Here is a 23,456-nt window from a genome sequence, read left to right as displayed (position 1 = left end):
TGCAAAAATGGGTACCAATTCTTGCTCTACCCCCCAATACCTTTCATTTAAGCTCCACATTGACATGGTGGGTAAATATGCCCGATTTAGGGGTGTTTTGGCGATTGGAGTGGTCCTCGAAACACTAAGCCCGGAAAATAGATCAGCAACGTGCTCTATTCTTATATATCTATATATCATTTATTTGAACCCCATATTGCCATTGCCCTCAAAATTGGATTTCAATTTCGTTTTCTAATCTCATTTAAACTAAATATTGCAAACGTCAGCAAATATGTCCGGTTTGGGGTATTGGCCATAAAAACTATGAATATTTAGTTCCACTCTCTTTAAGACCCAAATTGTCTTGGTGAGCAAATACGTCCCATTTGGGGGTTGTTATGGTGGTGGGACGTCCGCTAGACAGTTGGCCCCTAATGTTGATATCAGATACGTGGTCTACTCCCACAAACCTTTAATTTGAGCCCCATATTTCCATAGTCGGCAAACATGACCGGTTTGGGAGTTTTTTGGGGGATGGGCGGCCACTCAGTGAGTTGGCCTTGAAAATATATATCGCATTCGTGTTCCACTTTAAAAACCCTCTTATTTGAGCCTCATATTGCAATAGTGAAAAAATACTTACTATTTAGGTGGTGTTGTGGGGTGGGGTGGCCCCATAGACACTTCTTCTGAATATTGATATCAAATTCGTGCTTTACTCCCAAAGACCTTTCATTTGAGCCCCATATGGACGTACATTTGTCCTCTTTGGGGGATGTTTTTGGGGAGAGGCGGCCCTCCAAACACTTGGTCCCATATTTGGATATCAGATTCGTATTCGACATTCAAATACCTTTTATTTAAGCCCCATATTCCCATGGTCAGTAAATAGGTCCTGTTTGGAGAGTGTTTTGGGAAAGGGGTGGACCCCCAGAAACGTGGTCCCCATTTTGGAAATTAGATTCGTATTCTACTCGCAAATACCTTTCATTTGAGTCCCATATTGCCATGGTCAGTAAATATGTCCGATTAAGGGGTGTTTAGGGGCTTGGGGTGGTCCCCCTAGATATTGAGCTGAAACTTTGCACAGATTCTTTTTATACCCTCCACCATAAGATGGGGGGTATACTAATTTCGTCATTCTGTTTGTAACTACTCGAAATATTCGTCTGAGACCCCATAAAGTATATATATTCTTGATCGTCGTGACATTTTATGTCGATCTAGCCATGTCCGTCCGTCTGTCCGTCCGTCCGTCCGTCCGTCCGTCCGTCCGTCCGTCCGTCCGTCCGTCCGTCCGTCCGTCCGTCCGTCCGTCCGTCTGTCTGTCGAAAGCACGCTAACTTCCGAAGGAGTAAAGCTAGCCGCTTGAAATTTTGCACAAATACTTCTTATTAGTGTAGGTCGGTTGGTATTGTAAATGGGCCATATCGGTCCATGTTTTGATATAGCTGCCATATAAACCGATCTTGGGTCTTGACTTCTTGAGCCTCTAGAGTGCGCAGTTCTTATCCGATTGGAATAAAATTTTGCACGACGTGTTTTGTTATGATGTCCAACAACTGTGCCAAGTATGGTTCAAATCGGTCCATAACCTGATATAGCTGCCATATAAACCGATCTTGGGTATTGACTTCTTGAGCCTCTAGAGTGCGCAATTCTTATCCGAATGGAATGGAATTTCGCACGACGTGTTTTGTTATGATACCCAACAACTGTGCCAAGTATGGTTTAAATTGGCCCATAACCTGATATAGCTGCCATATAAACCGATCTTGGGTCTTGACTTCTTGAGCCTCTAGAGGGCGCAATTCTTATCCGAATGGAATGGAATTTCGCACGACGTGTTTTGTTATGATATCCAACAACTGTGCCAAATATGGTTGAAATCGGTCCATAACCTGATATAGCTGTCATATAAACAGATCTGGAGATTTGACTTCTTGAGCTTTTACAGGGCGCAATTCCTATCCGATTTGGCTGAAATTTTGCATGACTTTTTTTATTTTTACTTTCAACAACTGTGTCAAATAAGGTTCAAATCGGTTCATAACCTGATATAGCTCCCATATAAACCGATCTGGGATCTTGACTTCTTGACCCCTAGAGGTCGCAATTATTATCCGATTTGCCTGAAATTTTGTACGACGGATCCTCTCATGACCATCAACAAACGTGTTTATTATGGTCTGAATCGGTCTATAGCCCGATACAGATCCCATATAAATCGTTCTCTTTATTTTACTTCGTGAGCCCCAATGGGCCCAATTCTTATACGAATTGGCTGAAATTTTACACAGGTCTCCAACATATAATTTAATTGTGGTCCGAACCGGACCATATCTTGATATCGATTTAATAGCAGAACAACTCTTTTCTTATATCCTTTTTTGCCTAAGAAGAGATGCCGGGAAAAGAACTCGACAAATGCGATCCATGGTGGAGGGTATATAAGATTCGGCCCGGCCGAACTTAGCACGCTCTTACTTGTTTTTCCATAAGCAGGTTAAGTTCGAAGGTGTGCTATATCGGACTATATATTGATATTGATCCCATATAGACCGATCCGCCGATTTATGGTGTTAGGCCCATAAAAGCCACATTTATTATCCAATTTTGCTGAAATTTGGGACAGTGAGTTGTGTTAGGCCCTTCACCATCGTTCGTTAATTTGATCCATATCGGTCCAGATTTGGTTATAGCTGCCATATAAACCGATCCTCCGATTTAGGGTCTTAGGCCCATAAAAGCCACATTTATTAACCAATTTTGCTGAAATTCGGGACAGTGAGTTGTGTAAGGCCCTTCGACATCCTTCGTAAATTTGGTCCAGATCGGACCAGATTTGGATATAGCAGCCATATAGACCGATCCTCCGATTTAGGGTCTTAGGCCCATAAAAGCCACATTTATTTTCAAATTTTGCTGAAATTTGGGACAGTGTGTTGTGTTAGCCCCTTCGACATCGTTCGTTAATTTGATCCATATCGGTCCAGATTTGGTTATAGCTGCCATATAAACCGATCCTCCGATTTAGGGTCTTAGGCCCATTAAAGCCACATTTATTATCCAATTTTGCTGAAATTTGGGACAGTGAGTTGTGTTAGGCCCTTCGACATCCTTCGTTAATTTGGTCATGATCGGTCCAGATTTGGTTATAGCTGCCATATAGACCGATCCTCCGATTTAGGGTTTTAGGTCCATAAAAGCCACATTTATTATCCGATTTTGCTGAAATTTGGGACAGTAAGTATATAGACCGATCCTACGATTTTAGGTTTTTGGCCAAGAAAATGCGCATTTATTGTCCGATTTCGCCGAAATTTGGGACAGTGAGTTAAATTAAGCTCCTTGACATACTTCTGCAATATGGCACAGATCGGTCCAGATTTGGATATAGCGGATATATAGACCGATCTCTCGGTTTTAGGTTTTGGGGCCATAAAAAGCGCATTTATTGTCCGATGTAGCCGAAATTTGGGACAGCGAGTTGTGTTAGGCCCTTCGACATCCTTCTTTAATTTCACTCAGATCGGTCCAGATTTGGATATAGCCGCGATGTAGACCGATCTCTCAATTTAATGTTTTGCGCCGATGTTGCCGAAAATTGGGACAGAGAGTTAAGTTAAGCCCCTCCATATACTTCTGCAATTTGGTCTAGATCGATCAAGATTTGCATACAGCTGCCATATAGACCGATATCTCGATTTATAATCCGATTTAACTGAAATTTGACACAGTGACTTAGTTAGGCTTTTCGACATCCATGTCGTATATAGTTCAGATCGGTTTATTTTTAGATACAGCTACTAAAAAGACCAATATTTTGTTATACAAAATTGAACAATGACTCGTACTTATTAGTATTTCGTCCAAATCGGAACATATTTGGATATAACTGCTATGGGACATAAGGTATGCAATTTTCACCGGATTTTGATGAAAGGTGGTTTACATATATTCCCGAGGTGGTGGGTATCCAAAGTTCGGCCCGGCCGAACTTAACGCCTTTTTACTTGTTTTAAGATGGGGTGCTCCGCTAGATACATGAGGAGAATAAATCAGATTCGCGGACAACAACCTTACACCTTAAATTAAACCCCATATTCCCATGATTGGTGCAAAACAGCCATTTGGTGGGAGGCGTCCATATAAGTGTTGTGCACCACACCCCATCTGCCACTTGAGCACAAATTGGAATGACGCAAAAGAATCTATCACTTGATTCCCCATTGTTTTAATCTGTCAAATAATCTATTGGAGGCGATTTTAGGAAGTAAAGCATTCTTGGATACAAAGTATAGTGCCATATTCGTAATTCGATCCAATATGGAGGGCTTTTTGGGGTTGGGGCGACCCGCCAATACCAAGATAAAATTTTTTTTTGTCATATTCGTAATCTTCTCCCCTATACCTTTCATTTGAGTTCCATATTGATATGAACGTCCAATATGTCTGTTTAATATCTAAACCGACATTAATGAAATCTTGCAGATAAGTTAAGATCAGTAACAAAACAATCCGAGCCAAATTTTGTGCAGATCGGTTGAAAATTGACGTTGCTACGGACATTTATACATATATATGGGTGCAAATTGGACGATACATATATATCGGAGCTCTGAACCGATTTTTACCAAAATCAATAACGTTCGTCTTTAAGTCAAAATTTCGTGACGATTGGACAACAAATACGCGCTGTACCTTGATTACAAAAATACATGGACTCACAGACGGACATGGCTAAATCGAATCAGAAAGTGATTCTGAGTCGATCGGTATACATATCAATGGGTCTCGCTCTTCTCCTTCTTAGCGTTGCAAACAAATGCGCAAAGTTATAATACCCTGCACCAGAGCGTTGGTAAGTTATAAACATAACTTCTTTGCATTCACTAAGTTACCTATGTATTTTGCGGCCATGTTTTTGGTTGACTTTTATTAGATTTATCCCAGGGTAGGAGGGTTAGAGAAATATAACCGAAAACAGTCAAAGTTAAGTTCCTCTATTTTATTTATTCAAAAGTCAGACAACTTTTCAAAAAAGTAGTGACAAGCACATGATCAACTTTGAACAGCCTCTTTAGATAAAACGGCTACGTCCCTGGCTTCCATATAAACCGATCCACCGATTTGATATCTTGAGCCCCAATTTGGATTTCGTCCAATTTGGATGAAATTTTGCACATAGTGTTCTGTTATGATTTCCAACAGCTGAGCCAAATACGGTCAAAATCGGTCAGAACCTGATATACCTTCCATATTTCCCGATTTGACTTCTTGAGCCCCTGGAAGCCTCAATTTTTGTCCGATTTGGCTGAAATAAAGCATGAAGTGTTTTGTTACTACTACCAACAATTATGCCAAGTACGGTCTAAATGGGTCTATAAGTTAATATAGCTCCCATATTAACCGATCTCCCGGTGTAGTGTTCTGTTAGGATTTCCAACAACTGTACCAAGTACGCTTTAAATAGGTCTATAACCTGACGTAGCTGCCATATAAACTGATCTCCCGATTTGATCTCTTGAGCTCTTACAAGCCGCACTTTTTGTCCAATAAGGCTGACGTTTTGCATGCAATGTTTTGTTATAACTTCCAACAACTATGTCTAGTACGGTCTAAATCGGTCAAGAACCTGATATAGCTCCCATATAAACCGATCTCCCGATACAGTGTTCTGTTAGGATTTCCAACAACTGTACCAAGTGCGCTTTAAATCGGTCTATAACCTGACATAGCTACCATATAAACTGATCTCCCGATTTGATTTCTTGAGCCGCTTACAAGCCGCTTTTTTGTCCAATTAGGCTGACGTTTTGCATGCAATGTTTTGTTATAACTTCCAACAACTGTGCCAAATACGGTCCAAATCAGCCTATAACCTGATATAGCTGCCATATAAAACCGATCTCCCGATTTGACTTCGTGAGTCCTTACAAGCAGCAATTTTTGTCCAACTTGGCTGGCCAACATCTTTAGCCCCTAAAGCCGCAATTTTCGTCGGATTTAGTTAATATTTTGCACATTCGTTCTGACTTCCAACAACTGTGCCAAGTACGGTCCAAAAAAACCATAAAAATATGCCCTACAACTAAACTAAATTTGTATAAAATTTTTGTAGAATTAATGGTGGTAAGTACCCAAGATTCGGCCCGGCCAAAATTAGCACGCTTTTGCTTGTTTTAAATCAAATCAAATTGCCATATTAAACGATTCTCAGTGGTAAAAAAATTAATTTGCCGGTCTTAATATTTAGTTAGGTGGCGACAGTTCTTAGTAATTAAGCCATGTAAAACTTTTGAGCATAAAAGTGTTGCCCATCAGCACAGTTTAGACTTGTCTTGGAAAAGAAGGCTCCCTGTCGATGAGCTAGAAATGGCGGCCACTTTGATGTTAAGATTTGCCACTGCTCCTATCACATTGAACGTAATAACTTTGGTGGTATGGCGGCAGTGTCCGGTTAGGTCATTATGATTGATCAACTGTTTTGGGGTGAGGTTGTCCGATATATATATGAGCAAAACAAATATATCATATTCGCAGTCCACAACCTTTTACTTTTAATTTAACCCCATATTGTGATAATTGGTGTATACAGCCGTTTGTTGGGAGTCTCGATTGGAGCATTGTGCGCTTCACTCCATCTGCTACTTGAGCACATATTTGAATGACGCACTCTACTCAAAAATATTTATCACATGATCCCTCATTGTTATATTTGGGCACTCTATTGGAGGCGATTTTTGGAGGTAAAGCGCCACCTAGATTCTTGGACACAAAGATTAATGTCACGTTCGTAATCAACTCCTAAATATCTTTCATTTGAGTCTTATATAGCTATGATCGAGTAAAATTCCCATTTGGCGGCCTCTTAAGGATGGGGCGACCCGCTAATACTTAGACATCATTTTTTATGTCATATTCGTAATCTTCTCCCGAATACCTTTCACTTGAGACCCATATTGATATGTACATTTGGGACAGTGAGTTGTCTTAGGCCTTTCGATATCTTTCTTCAATTTGGCCCTGATCGGTTCAGATTTGGATATAGCTGCCACATAGACCGACTCGCCGAAAGTGCTTTAAGTTAACCCCCTGCAATATGGTACAGATCGGTCCAGATTTGGATATAGCTGACATATAGACCGATCTCTCGATTTAAGGTTTCGGCTCCATAAAAGCGCATTTATTGTCCGATGTCGCCGAAATTTAGGACAGTGAGTTGTGTTAGGCCCCTTGACATCTTTCTGCAATATGGCCCAGATCGGTCTAGATTTAGATAAAAGCTGCCATATAGACCGATCTCTCCATTTAAGGTTCTGGACCCATAAAAGGCGCATTTACTGTTCTATGTTGAGAAATTTACGAGAGTGAGTTGTGTTATGCCCCTCGACATCTTTCTGCAATATGGCCCAGATCGGTCCAGATTTGGATATAGCTGCCATATAGACCGATATCCCGATTTAAAGTCTTGGCTCCATAAAAGGCGCATTTATAATCCGTTTTCACTGAAATTTGACACAGTGACTTCTGCTAGGCTTTTCGGCATCCGTGTCGTATATGGTTCAAATCGGTTTATTTTTATGAGGAGGGTATAAAAATAAACCGATTTGAACCATATACGACACGGATGCCATATACGACACGGATAGGAGGGGGTATACTAATTTTGTCATTCTGTTTGTAACTATTCGAAATATTCGTCTGAGACCCCATAAAGTATATATATTCTTGATCGTCGCGACATTTTATGTCGATCTAGCCATGTCCGCCCGTCCGTCCGTCCGTCTGTCTGTCGAAAGCACGCTTACTTCCAAAAGAGGAAAGCTAGCCGCTTGAAATTTTGCACAAATACTTCTTATTAGTGTAGGTTGGTTGGTATTGTAAATGGGCCCTATCGGTCCATGTTTTGATAAAGATGTCATATAAACCGATCTTGGGTCTTGAATTCTTGAGCATCTAGAGTGCGCAATTCTTATCCGATTGGAATGATCTTTTGCACGACGTGTGTTTTTATGATATCCAACAACTGTGTCAAGTATGGTTCAAATCGGTTCATAACCTGATATAGCTTCTATATAAACCGATCTTGGGTCTTGACTTCTTGAGCCTCTAGAGGGTGCAATTCCTATCCGATTTGCCTGAAATTTTGTACGGCGGATCCTCTCATGACCATCATCATACGTGTTTATTGTGGTCTGAATCGGTCTATAGCCCGATATATTTTACTTCTTGAGCCCCCAAAGGGCGCAATTCTTATTCGAATTGGCTGACATTTTACACAGGTCTTCAACATATAATTTAATTGTGGTCCAAACATGACCATATCTTGATATCGCTTTAACAGCAGAGCAAATCTTTTCTTATATCCTTTTTTGCCTATGAATAGATGCCGGGAAAAGAACTCGACAAATGCTATCCATGGTGGAGGGTATATAAGATTCGGCCCGGCCGAACTTAACGCCTTTTTACTTGTTTTTAAATATTTTGAATTTATTTTTTTTATTTCCTAAGCCCTCACAACAAAAAAAAAAAAAAAATCATTTTGTTAATATTTAATGCCAAAGAAAGCTGGATTTAATGATTTTGGTATAAAATCGCAACAAGACATTAAAAAGGAATCCTGAAATCTTACTCCTAAAAATTTTGAGAAATCTTTGCGTTTGATTTTTGCGACATAAAAAATTGCCGAGTTTTAACAAGCCAATTTTCCCCCAAAACATGACGGGAATAATGGTTGTAATAGGTTTCAGTCGTACACTTTACGCCAATCCGAATTTCCTGACGATACCTCTTTCCTCAAGCTCAAGTTAATGGGCTAATGCAATTTCTTAAAGACCGAATCGCAATGAATTTTTTTCAAAAGGTAAAATTATGTGATTGTTTTAACGAAAAGTTATAAAAAGTTTGTTTAAGCCAAAAAATCTTCATGGAATTATCTTTCGAAAATTTTTTTTTATAAAAATTTTTCCGAAAACAAAAATTTAACAAAAATTTTTCTGAGACATAATTTTATATGAATTTTCTCTTAATTCTCCTTTGATAATTGTCATTGAAAGTTTATTGGTAGAAAAATATTATTTTAAAAAATGTTTTAAGGTAAATATTTTGCTTGTTAGTCTGAAAAAGTTTTCCAAAGAATAATTAGTAATATTTAATTACAAATTATTTGAATTACATCAGCAATGAAATAAACAATTTTAAGGACACGGAAAAACATTATTTACATTTCAAAATAATTATTTCAAATAAAACCATTTCGTTTTTTTTTTTCTTGGAATTCCATAATTCATACAGTATTTAAGGCAATTAATACGGAGCTTATAGGGATTCAGGGACAAAAATTTTAAAAGAAAAACAAGTAAAAGCGTGCTAAGTTCGGCCGGGCCGAATCTTATATACCCTCCACCATGGATCGCATTTGTCGAGTCCTTTTTCCGGCATCTCTTCTTAGGCAAAAAATGATATAAGAAAAGAGTTGCTCTGCTATTAAAACGATATCAAGATATGGTCCGGTTCGGACCACAATTAAATTATATGTTGGAGACCTGTGTAAAATTTCAGCCAATTCGTATAAGAATTGCGCCCATTGGGGCACACGAAGTAAAATAGAGAGAACGATTTATATGGGATCTGTATCGGGCTATAGACCGATTCAGACCATAATAAACACGTTTGTTGATGGTCATGAGAGAATCCGTCGTACAAAATTTCAGGCATATCGGATAATAATTGCGACCTCTAGGGGTCAAGAAGTCAAGATCCCAGATCCGTTTATATGGCAGCTATATCAGGTTATGAACCGATTTGAACCTTATTTGCCACAGTTGTTGAAAGTAAAAATAAAAAAATGCAAAATTTCAGCCAAATCGGATAGGAATTGCGCCCTCTAGAAGCTCAAGAAGTCAAATCCCCAGATCTGTTTATATGACAGCTATATCAGGTTATGGACCGATTTCAACCATACTTGGCACACTTGTTGGGTATCATAACAAAACACGTCGTGCGAAATTTCATTCTGATCGGGTAAGAATTGCGCACTCTAGAGGCTCAAGAAGTCAAGACCCAAGATCGGTTTATATGGCAGATATATCAGGTTATGGACCGATTTGAACCATACTTGGCACAGTTGTTACATATCATAACAAAACACGTCGTGCAAAATTTCAATCTGATCGGGTAAGAATTGCGTACTCTAGAGGCTCAAGAAGTCTAGACCCAAGATCGGTTTATATGGCAGCTATATCAGGTTATGGACCGATTTAAACCATACTTGGCACACTTGTTGGGTATCATAACAAAACACGTCGTGCGAAATTTCATTCTGATCCGGTAAGAATTGCGCACTCTAGAGGCTCAAGAAGTCAAGACCCAAGATCGGTTTATATGGCAGCTATATCAGGTTACGGACCGATTTGCACCATACTTAGCACAGTTGTTGCATATCATAACAAAACACGTCGTGCAAAATTTCAATCTGATCGGGTAAGAATTGCGTACTCTAGAGGCTCAAGAAGTCTAGACCCAAGATCGGTTTATATGGCAGCTATATCAGGTTATGGACCGATTTGAACTATACTTGGCACAGTTGTTGGACATCATAGCAAAACACGTCGTGCAAAATTTCATTCCAATCGGATAAGAATTGCGCCTTCTAGAGGCTCAAGAAGTCAAGACCCAAGATCGGTTTATATGGCAGCTATATCAAAACATGGACCGATATGGCCCATTTACAATACCAACCGACCTACACTAATAAGAAGTATTTGTGCAAAATTTCAAGCGGCTAGCTTTACTCCTTCGGAAGTTAGCGTGCTTTCGACAGACAGACGGACGGACGGACGGACAGACGGACGGACATGGCTAGATCGACATAAAATTTCGCGACGATCAAGAATATATATACTTTATGGGGTCTCAGACGAATATTTCGAGTAGTTACAAACAGAATGACGAAATTAGTATACCCCCCATCTTATGGTGGAGGGTATAAAAAATTTTAGTTAGTTCTGTTGGCTATGGCCGTAGACGTGAGCACAGTGAAATATTATTTAAAATATTTTAAAATTTTCTTTTTGAAGTTTTGATTTTCTTCCAAGAAAATCTTTTCACAATGAAAAGATTTTGCGAATAATTATTTCTTTATGTGTTATGAACGAAAATCATTAATGAAATTCGACGAGTCAAATTGTAGTTTGGTACCACTTCTAACAACTGTGCTAAGTATGGTTTAAGTCGGTGCATAATATAGCTGCCATATAAACCGATTTACGAACTAGACTTCTTGAGCTTCTAAAGAGCGCAATTATTATCCGATTTGGCTGAAACATATCGTTGAGAAAAGACTTCTAACAATTGTGCCAAGTATGGTCTCAATCAGTTCATAACCCGATATAGCTGCCATATAAACCGATCTCCCGATTAGACTTCTTGAGCTTTTAGAGGGCGCTGAAATTTTGCACGTGGGGTTTTGCGCCGATTTGTTTGAAATTTTACATAGGTCGTTTTTTGATGACATCAAACAAGTATGGTTTAAATCGGTTGATAACCTGATATTGCCTGAAATTTTGAAGGTTTTATGACATCTAACAACCAAGACAAGTACGGGTCACGCACGCACGCTTTTACCCTTAACATTGTAAAATTTAACAAGTAAAAGCGTGCTAAGTTCGGCCGGGCCGAATCTTATATACCCTCCACCATGGATCACATTTGTCGAGTTCTTTTCCCGGCTTCTCTTCTTAGGCAAAAAAGGATATAAGAAAAGATTTGCTCTGCTATTACAGCGTTATCAAGATATGGTCCGCTTTGGACCACAATTAAATTATATGTTGGAGACCTGTGTAAAATGTCAGCCAATTCGAAAAAGATTTGCGCCCTTGGGGGGCTCAAGAAGTAAAATAGAGAGATCGATTTATATGGGAGCTGTATCGGCCTATACACCGATTCAGACCATAATAAAGAAGTATGTTAATGGTCATGAGAGAATCCATCGTACAAAATTTCAGGCAAATCGGATAATAATTGCGACCTCTAGAGCCTCAAGAAGTCAAGATCCCAGATCGGTTTATATGGCAACTATATCGGTTATGGACCGATTTGAACCATACTTCGCATAGTTGTGGGATATCGTAACAAAACACGTCGTGCAAAATTTCATTCCAATCGGATAAGAATTGCGCACTCTAGAGGCTCAAGAAGTCAAGATCCCAGATCGGTTTATATGGCAGCTATATCAGGTTATGAACCGATTTAACCCATACTTAGCACAGTTGTTGGATATCATAACAAAACATGTCGTGCAAAATTTCATCGCAATCGGATAAGAATTGCGCACTCTAGAGGCTCAAGAAGTCAAGACCTAAGATCGGTTTATATGACAGCTATATAAGGTTATGGACCGATATGGCCCATTTACAATACCAACCGACCTGCACTAATAAGAAGAATTTGTGCAAAATTTCAAGCGGCTAGCTGTACTCCTTCGGTAGTTAGCGTGCTTTCGACAGACAGACGGACGGACGGACGGACAGACGGACGGACATGGCTAGATCGACATAAAATTTCACGACGATCAAGAATATATATATCTTATGGGGTCTCAGACGAATATTTCGAGTAGTTACAATCAGAATGACGAAATTATTATACCCCGCATCTGATGGTGGAGTATATAAAAAGTATATTTGATTAAAGTTCATTCTATATATATATATATATATATATATATATATATATATATATATATATATATATATATATATATATATATATATATTGTGGCCCTACAATAAAAAAATCATTTATCATATCATATATATATATATATATTTAGGCCCTACAATAAAAATATCATTTATGGTTCTTCTCGATATTTCACTTTTCACTTTCCTTACCTCAATCGAAATTTGCGGAAAAATATATCCATATATCATTTTGTTGAACCCCATATTGCCATTGGCCTCAAAATTGGATATCAAATTCGTTTTCTAATCTCAAATACCATTCATTTAAACCTCTTATATATATATATATATATATATATATATATATATATATATATATATATATATATATATATATATATATATATATATATATATATATATATATATATATATATATATATATATATATATATATACATATATATATATATATATATATATATATATATATATATATATATATATATATATATATATATATATATATATATATATATATATATATATATATATATATATATATATATATATATATATATATATATATATATATATGATTTGGCCCTACAATAAAAAAATCATTTATGGTTCTTCTCGATATTTCACTTTTCACTTTCCTTACCTCTATCGAAATTTGCGGAAAAATTTAACGTTCGTCACGCAGGAATCAACCTTATTTATAGGAATACTAGCTGGACCGGGCCATTCTTTTACTTTATATGGAACTTAATTTTCCTTTCAATATTTATTTTCGACAATTAAAGAGCTTTTAGTGAAATACCATGCTACGAAAATAGTAAATCGCTTGACACACAGTTTAACAATATAAGTGTCTTTATCTGAATCCCATATGATCTTTATTTAAGTCACATTTTGCCATGGTCGAAAAATTATTACCCATTGGGGGTGTTTTGGGGAAAACCAAATACCTTTATTAGAGCCCCATATTGCAATGGTCAGTAAAAAATTGCTGTTTGTGGGGTATTTTGGGAAAAATGGTCTACCCCTTTTCCCAAAAAAAATTGGTCCCGAAAGTGAGTATCAATTCTTGCTCCACCTGCCAATACCTTTCATTTACCCTTCACATTGTCATGGTCGCTTTAAGGGTGTTTTGTGGAGTGGGGTGGTCCCCCAAACACTAAGCCCTGAAAATATATCAGCAACGTGCTACACTGTCATATATCCATATATCATTTTGTTGAACCCCATATTGCCATTGGCCTCAAAATTGGATATCAAATTCGTTTTCTAATCTCAAATACCATTCATTTAAACCTCTTATTGCAAAAGTCAGCAAATATGTCCGGTTTGGGGTATGGACCCTAAAAACTATGAATATCGAGCTCCACTGTCTTTACTGTCCACTGTCTTATTTGGGGTTGTTTAGTGGTGGGACGTTACCTAGACAGTTGGTCCTGAATGTTTATATCAAATTGATGTTCTACTCCCAAATACCTTTCATTTGAGCCCCACTTTTTTACAGTCGGCAAACGTTACCGTTTTGGAAGACGTTTTGGTGACTTGGCCCTGAAAATATATTACAAATTCGTGTGCTACTCGAAAATACTTCTTATTACAGCCCCATATTGGAATGGTCAGCAAATACGTCCTATATAAGTGGTGTTATGGGGGTGGGGTGGCCCCATACACACTTTTTTCCGAATATTGATATCAAATTCATGCTTTACTCCCAAAGACCTCTCATTTGAGCCCCATATTGCTACGGCCATAAATTTTACCTTTTTGGGATTTTTTTTGAAAGGGGCGGCCCCCAATACACTTGGTCCCACATTTGGATATCAGGTTCGTATTCTACACTTAAATATCTTTTATTTGAGCTCCATATTGCCATGATCAGTTAATAAGTCCTGTTTGGGAGGTGTTTGCGGAAGGTGTGCACCCTCAGAAACTTGGTCTCACATTTGGATTCCAAATTCGTATTCTACTCGCAAATACGTCTCATTAGAGTTCCATATTGCCAAGGTCGGTAAATATGTCAGATTTAGGGGTGTTTTGGGGTTGGGTGTTTTGACTTCTTGAGCCTCTCGAGAGGTCGCAATTATTATCCGATTTGCCTGAAATTTTGTTCGACGGATTCTCTCATGACCATTAACATACGTGTTTATCATATAAATCGATCTTTCTATTTTACTTCTTGAGCCCTCAAAGGGCGCAATTCTTATTCGAATTGGCTGACATTTTACACAGGTCTCCAACATATAATTTAATTGTGGTCCAAACCGGACCATATCTTGATATCGCTCTAATAGCACAGCAAATCTTTTCCTATATCCGTTTTTTTGCTTAAGAAGAGATGCCGGGAAAAGAACTCGACAATGCCATGGTGGAGGGTATATAAGATTCGGCCCGGCCGAACTTAGCACGCTTTTACTTGTTAATGTTAACAAGAAGCGCATTTTGAATCTTTAAACAATCGAATTTAAGTGGGACATCGCTCTCAAAAATCATGCCTGCCGGAAGCAACTGTGTATGCTAATGTCACGATAGTTTTAACTTACACTATTGCATCCGGGGGTGCAATATTTTCTGCTGGGTCCTTCAATTTACGTCCTTTTATTAAAGACAAAAATCTAAATAATCGTCTATGTCTCGACCTTCTGAGTCGATCTATTTGTCTATCTGACGTTCTGAGTCGATCGATTTGTCGAAATCACGATGGCGGTCGAGCGCATAAAGCTAGCCGCTTGAACTTTTTCACATATATTTACTATTGATGTAGGTCGCTAGTGATTGCAAATGGGCCATGTCGGTTCAGATTTAGATATAGCTCCCATATAAACCAATCTCCTGATTTCACTTCTTGAGTCCTTACAAGTCGCAATTTTTGTCCGATTTGGCCAAAATTTTGCATGCAATATGTAGAATAAGATTATGCCCTTCAAATAAATTTATTTTATATTATTTTTTTTGGGTTTCCAAGACTCGGCCCTGCCGAATTTAATACGTATTTACTTATTTGTTTAAAAACTTCAATATTGTATTCAGTTATTTTTTTCTGCTGTTATTAAAATTCGTATGTTATCTGTTTCGGCAAAAAATTGCGTCTGTCCCATTTTTATCAGACTTTCTGCTGTTCTAGCAAATGTTTTTGCTGTTTTCACTTACAAATTTCTCACAGCTGTCTTAACCATCCATCAGGCAGCTGTTCGTGGGCTCAAATTCTCGTAAGTCCGCTCTGTTAAGCAAACACTGTCATTTTGAGAGTATCGGAATTGCTCAATTGGGATATTTTTCTCGTCAAATAACACGATGTTCCGAAATTCACCACGTTTTGCCATCGCAGCATTCTCATATATATTTACGTATATACATGAATTCCATTTAATTTTTACTACAGCGTGCATTTCATTGAATTCGAGCCTTCACTCGCCGAACCATTTAAGGTGGTTACAGTTTTTATACCCTCCACCATAAGATGGGGGGTATACTAATTTCGTCATTCTGTTTGTAACTACTCGAAATATTCGTCTGAGACCCCATAAAGTATATATATTCTTGATCGTCGTGAAATTTTATGTCGATCTAGCCATGTCCGTCCGTCTGTCCGTCCGTCCGTCCGTCCGTCTGTCTGTCGAAAGCACGCTAACTTCCGAAGGAGTAAAGCTAGCCGCTTGAAATTTTGCACAAATACTTCTTATTGGTGTAGGTCGGTTGGTATTGTAAATGGGCCATATCGGTCCATGTTTTGATATAGCTGTCATATAAACCGATCTTGGGTCTTGACTTCTTGAGCCTCTAAAGTGCCCAATTCTTATCCGATTGGCACGAAATTTTGCACGACGTGTTTTGTTATGATGTCCAACAACTGTGCTAAGTATGGTTCAAATCGGTCCATAATCTGATATAGCTGCCATATAAACCGATCTTGGGTCTTGACTTCTTGAGCCTCTAGAGAGCCCAATTCTTATCCGATTTGAATGAATTTTGGCACGACGTGTTCTGTTATGATATCCAACAACTGTGCTAAATATGGTTCAAATCGGTCCATAATCTGATATAGCTGCCATATAAACCGATCTTGGGTCTTGAATTCTTGAACCTCTAAAGTGCGCAATTCTTATCCGATTGGCATGAAATTTTGCACGACGTGTTTTGTTATGATATTCAACAACTGTGCCAAGTTTGGTCCTAATCGGTCCATAACCTGATATAGCTGCCATTTAAACCGATCTTGGGTCTTGACTTCTTAAGCCTCTAGAGTGCGCAATTCTTACCCGATTATAATGAAATTTTGCACGACTTGTTTTGTTATGATATTTAACAACTGTGCCAAGTATGGTCCTAATCGGTCTATAACCTGATATAGCTGCCATATAAACCGATCTTGGGTCTTGACTTCTTAAGCCTCTAAAGTGCGCAATTCTTATCAGATTGGAATGAAATTTTGCACGACATGTTTTTTTTATGATATCCAACAAGTGTGCCAAAAATGGTTCAAATCGGCTCATAAACTGATATAGCTGTCATATAAACAGATCTGGGGACTTGACTTCTTGAGCTTCTAGAGGGCGCAATTCCTACCTGATTTGGCTGAAATTTTGCATGACGTTTTTTATTTTTTATTTTTTCTTTCAACCACTGTGTCAAATAAGGTTTAAATCGGTTCATAACCTGATATAGCTGCCATATAAACCGATCTGGGATCTTGACTTCTTGAGCCTCTAGAAGTCGCAATTATTATCCGATTTGCCTGAAATTTTGTACGATGGATCCTCTCTTGACCATCAACATACGTTTTTGTTATGGTCTAAATCTGTTTATAGCCCGATACAGCTCCCATATAAATCGATCTCTCTATTTTACTTTTTGAGCCCCCAAAGGGCGCAATTCTTACTCGAATTGGCTGACATTCTACACAGGTCTCCAACATATAATTTAATTGTGGTCTAAACCGGATCATATCTTTATATCGCTCCAATAGCAGAGCAAATCTTTTCTTATATCACTTTTTGCCTAAGAAGAGATGTCGGGAAAAGAACTCGACAACTGCGCTCCATGGTGGAGGGTATATAAGATTCGGCCCGGCCGAACTTAGCACGCTTTTACTTGTTTTTTTTAACTATGACAACGCCTTGGCTTTTGGCAATGCTACTTGTGTGCTTATAACCATTTATGGTGCGATATATCATTTTGGGTATTTGGAATTTTTGAGTTTGCCAACAAAAGCTGGTTATAATTTTCCAGCCAAATATAAGACTATAACGCCCGAACTCCATCAAGAATTATTATACCCTCCACCATAAGATGGGTGGTATACTAATTTCGTCATTCTGATTGTAACTACTCGAAATATTCGTCTGAGACCCCATAAAGTATATATATTCTTGATCGTCGTGAAATTTTATGTCGATCTAGCCATGTCCGTCCGTCTGTCTGTCGAAAGCACGCTAACTTCCGAAGGAGTAAAACTAGCCGCTTGAAATTTTGCACTAATACTTCTTATTAGTGTAGGTCGGTTGGTATTGTAAATGGGCCATATCGGACCATGTTTTGATATAGCTGCTATATAAACCGATCTTGGGTCTTGACTTCTTGAGCCTCTAGAGTTCATAATTCTTATCCGATTGGGATGAAATTTAGCACGACGTGTTTCGTTATTATATCCAACAACTGTGCCAAGTACGGTTCAAATCGGTTTATAACCTGATATAGCTGCCATATAAACCGATCTTGGGTCTTGACTTCTTGAGCCTCTAGAAGGCGCAATTCTTATCCGATTGAAATGAAATTTTGCACGACGTGTTTCGTTATTATATCCAACAACTGTGCCAAGTATGGTTCAAATCGGTCTATAACCTGATATAGCTGCCATATAAACCGATCTGGGGTCTTGATTTCTTGAGCCTCTGAGTGCGCAATTCTTATTCGATTGGAATGAAATTTTGCACGACGTGTTTTGTTACGATATCCAACAACTGTGCCAAGTATAGTTCAAATCGGTTCATAACCTGATATAGCTGTCATATAAACAGATCTGGGGACTTGACTTCTTGAGCTTCTAGAGGGCGCAATTCCTATCCGATTTGGCTGAAATTTCGCAAGACGTTTTTTTTATTGTTACTTTCAACTACTATGTCAAATAAAGTACAAGTCGGTTCATAACCTGATATAGCTGCCATATAAACCGATCTGGGATCTTGACTTCTTGAGCCTCTAGAGGTCGCAATTATTATCAGATTTGCCTGAAATTTTGTACGACGGATTCTTTCATGACCATCAACATACGTGTTTATTATGGTCTGAATCGGTCCATAGCCCGATACAGCTCCGATCTCTCTATTTTACTTTTTGAGCTCACAAAGAGCGCAATTCTTATTCGAATTGGCTGACATTTTACACAGGTCTCCAACATATAATTTAATTGTGGTCCAAACCGGACCATATCTTGATATCGCTCTAATAGCAGAGCAAATCTTTTCTTATATCCTGTTTTGCCTAAGAAGAGATGCCGGGAAAAGAACTCGACAAATGCGATCCATGGTGGAGGGTATATAAGATTCGGCCCGGCCGAACTTAGCACGCTTTTACTGGTTTTTTTAATAAACTCAGAAGCAAATGCCATTGGTAGCTTATAAACAATAAAATGAGCTTTCTATAAACATATATCATTTCTAGATTGATATATGTGTATACCATTGGGAACGTGTTAACACTTCGTACCCTTCCCTGTACCATTTTTGTGGGGTCGGCATTTATTAAATTTTTTTAAATATAAATATCAATCAATATTTTCGAGGTAGCAGTATTGTCAGTCAACTTATACCTCTATTTGTTTTCCGCGATTTTTTTGCTCATAATAGCTGATAACAATTCACAATCACTGACTAGATAGGTTCATGGTATGAGTACCGAGCACTCATAATCATTAGTTGTTGATTAACTGCGCGGAGAATACTTGTAGCAAAATGAATCTCAAAATTAAAAGTGTGCTTTTCCTAATTATAACTTTAACAAGCTTATCCTCAATATGGGCACAAGATACTGAAGGAACAATTAAAAGACAACAACAATTAGCGATTGATATACTGCTATTGAAAAATGATATCAATAGTCTCAATGAAAATTTAAACTCTTTAAAACAACGGTAAGAAGCAAATTTACATTTAATAAAAAGCGCCAGAATTCAAAATAGATTTCTCATCTCAGTCATAATCAGCAAACTGAACACATAAAGAAGGTGAAAACTTTGTATGGTCAAACTGAAAACATTCTTGATCATTGCCATGTCAATAAGGCCTTCAGTGACTTCGCCACCACAACGAGTGAAATAAAACAAAAAGTTGGAGGAATTATAAACGACAATTACGATAAGCATACCAGCAAATTAAACCAAACATTACAATATTTAAATAAATTATCGGTTGGTTGTGGTGCAGGAGAAAGCCAGGTCCTAATAGATCTACAGAGGCAAATTGAAGAAAAATTATTGAAGTTGAAAGGATTTGAGCAACGACTTAAACAACTACAAGAGAACTCCAGTAACATAGCGATTCAAGAAGAAATGCAGCCACTTGCAGAGCTGCTCAATGAAATCATTTCTAAGTTAGCTACTCAAGAAGATAAGCTTAAGAATTTCGAATCTGTTCAGCCTGCTATACAAAATTCCTTAGAAAACATTGAAGCCATAAAGAAAAAAGAAGTCGCACAGTGTCATCAAAAGAAATGTATTGCTGAAAAGATTTCGAAATTGAGAGAAAAATAAAAAAGTGTAGGCCTAAAAATGTTTTTGATAATGTAAAAATTGAAAGAAAAAAAAACAAGTAAAAGCGTGCTAAGTTCGGCCGGGCCGAATCTTATATACCCTCCACCATGGAGCGCAGTTGTCGAGTTCTTTTCCCGACATCTCTTCTTAGGCAAAAAGTGATATAAGAAAAGATTTGCTCTGCTATTGGAGCGATATAAAGATATGATCCGGTTTAGACCACAATTAAATTATATGTTGGAGACCTGTGTAGAATGTCAGCCAATTCGAGTAAGAATTGCGCCCTTTGGGGGCTCAAAAAGTAAAATAGAGAGATCGATTTATATGGGAGCTGTATCGGGCTATAAACAGATTTAGACCATAACAAAAACGTATGTTGATGGTCAAGAGAGGATCCATCGTACAAAATTTCAGGCAAATCGGATAATAATTGCGACTTTAGAGGTTCAAGAATTCAAGACCAAAGATCGGTTTATATGGCAGCTATATCAGATTATGGACCGATTTGAACCATATTTAGCACAGTTGTTGGATATCATAACAGAACACGTCGTGCCAAAATTCATTCAAATCGGATAAGAATTGGGCTCTCTAGAGGCTCAAGAAGTCAAGACCCAAGATCGGTTTATATGGCAGCTATATCAGATTATGGACCGATTTGAACCATACTTAGCACAGTTGTTGGACATCATAACAAAACACGTCGTGCAAAATTTCGTGCCAATCGGATAAGAATTGGGCACTTTAGAGGCTCAAGAAGTCAAGACCCAAGATCGGTTTATATGACAGCTATATCAAAACATGGACCGATATGGCCCATTTACAATACCAACCGACCTACACCAATAAGAAGTATTTGTGCAAAATTTCAAGCGGCTAGCTTTACTCCTTCGGAAGTTAGCGTGCTTTCGACAGACAGACGGACGGACGGACGGACGGACGGACGGACGGACGGACGGACGGACGGACGGACGGACGGACGGACAGACGGACGGACATGGCTAGATCGACATAAAATTTCACGACGATCAAGAATATATATACTTTATGGGGTCTCAGACGAATATTTCGAGTAGTTACAAACAGAATGACGAAATTAGTATACCCCCCATCTTATGGTGGAGGGTATAAAAACAAGAAGTAAAATAGAGAGATCGATTTATATGGGAGCTCTATCAGACTATAGGCCGATTCAGACCACATTAAACACGTATTTTGATGGTCATGAGACAATCCGTCATTCAGGCAAATCGGATAACAATCGCAATTGTAAGGCTTAAGAGGCCAAGATCCAAAATCGGTTTATATGGCAGCTATATCAGGTTATGAACCGATTTGAACCTTATTCGGCACAGTTATTGAAAGTCATAATAAAATACGTCGTGCAAAATTTCAGACAAATCGGATAGGAATTGCGCCCTCTAGAAGCTCAAGAAGTCAAGTCCCCAGATCGGTTTATATGACAGCTATATCAGGTTATGGACCGATTTGAACCATACTTGGCACAGCTGTTAGATATCATAACAAAATACTTCGTGCAATCGGATGAGAATCATTTCAATCGGATAAGAATTGCGCCCTTTAGAGGCTCAAGAAGTCAACACCCAAGATCGGTTTATAAGGCTTGAGTGTTTTATGAGCAGTAGGCAAATTCTGACACAGATTTCGTCGTGGTAAATTTTCGAAAAGAGAGCGCATAACAAACCGGAATCCACACAATCCAATTTAACCTAACCTAACATTTTCTGGCAGGATTTTAATGTCACATGCATTTATTGTGTTCTCTACACTCACAGATAGAAGTTTGCTGAAAATAGCACACACTGTCTGTTGAATATTAGTAGTTAATGTTGCTGCTTTTGTAGCAGTAATTCTGCTATTACAGCAGTAGTACTGGAATTTCAGAGCAGCAAGACTACTGCTGAAAAGTCTGTTGATTGCTGAAAATGACTGCTGCTTAATTATGAAGGGGATGTTGGAAGAAACAAGTAAAAACGTGCTAACTTCGGTTGGGCCGAATCTTATGTACCATCCACCATGGATCGCATTTGTCGAGTTCGAGAGAGAGTTCATTAGTCGGCATCTCTTCTTAGGCAAAAAGCATAAAAGAAAAGATTTGCTCGAACCATAATTGAATTATATATTGGAGACCTGTGTAAAATTTCAGCCAATTCGAATAAGAATATCGCGCTTTCGGGGCTCAAGAAGTTAAATAGACCGATCGGTTTATATGGGAGCTAAAACAGCCTGTAGACCGATTCAGACCATGATCGTCAGAGGATCCGTTGTTCAAACTTTCAGACAAATCAGATAATAATTGCGACTTCTAGAGGCTCAGGAAGTCAAGATCCCAGATCGGCTTATATGGCATCTATATCAGGCTATACACTAATTTGAAACATATTTGATACAGTTGTTGATAATCATAACAAAACACCTCATGCAAAATTTCAGCCGAATCGGATAAGAATTACGCGCTCTAGTGGCTCAAGAAGTCAAGATCCAAGATAGGTTTATATGGCAGCTTTATCAAAACAAGGACCGATATGGCCCATTTACAATCCCAACCAACCTACACTATTACAAAGTATCTGTGCAAAATTTCAAGCGGCTAGCTTTACTCCTTCGAAAGTTAGCGTGCTTTCGACAGACAGACGGACGGACATGGCTAGATCGACTTAAAAGGTCATGACGATCATAAACATAATGACGAAATTAGTATACCCCCATCCTATGGTGGAGGGTATAAAAATGCGAGCTAGTTCAGCCACACTTCGACATGTAAACCAATGAATGGATCAGGTAGGTTCTTAACAGTAATATTAAACAAATTAAAATCATCTCTTCCAACAAAATTTCTAAAAAACAAGTAAAAGCGTGCTAAGTTCGGCCGGGCCGAGTTCTTTTCCCGCAGCTCTTCTTAGCCAAAAAAGGATATAAGAAAAGATTTGCTCTGCTATTAGAGCGATATCAAGATATGATCCGGTTTGGACCACAATTAAATTATATATTAGAGACCT

At 38.3% G+C, this 23,456-nt stretch overlaps 1 protein-coding gene across 1 annotated transcript; it reads left to right on the top strand.

The window, feature by feature from the left end:
• Positions 1-19,620: 19,620 nt before the first annotated feature.
• On the top strand, positions 19,621-20,485 carry LOC131994180 (uncharacterized). Its single transcript, XM_059360656.1, has 2 exons — positions 19,621-19,818; positions 19,881-20,485. Exons 1-2 carry the CDS (start codon positions 19,640-19,642, stop codon positions 20,434-20,436), a joined length of 735 nt encoding a protein of 244 aa, XP_059216639.1. The 5' UTR covers positions 19,621-19,639; the 3' UTR covers positions 20,437-20,485.
• Positions 20,486-23,456: the final 2,971 nt, after the last annotated feature.

The sequence above is a fragment of the Stomoxys calcitrans genome, chromosome 1 (genome assembly GCF_963082655.1).
Source record: "Stomoxys calcitrans chromosome 1, idStoCalc2.1, whole genome shotgun sequence".
In the NCBI taxonomy this organism is placed as follows: domain Eukaryota; kingdom Metazoa; phylum Arthropoda; class Insecta; order Diptera; family Muscidae; genus Stomoxys; species Stomoxys calcitrans.
This window is presented reverse-complemented; position numbering and strand designations above follow the sequence as displayed.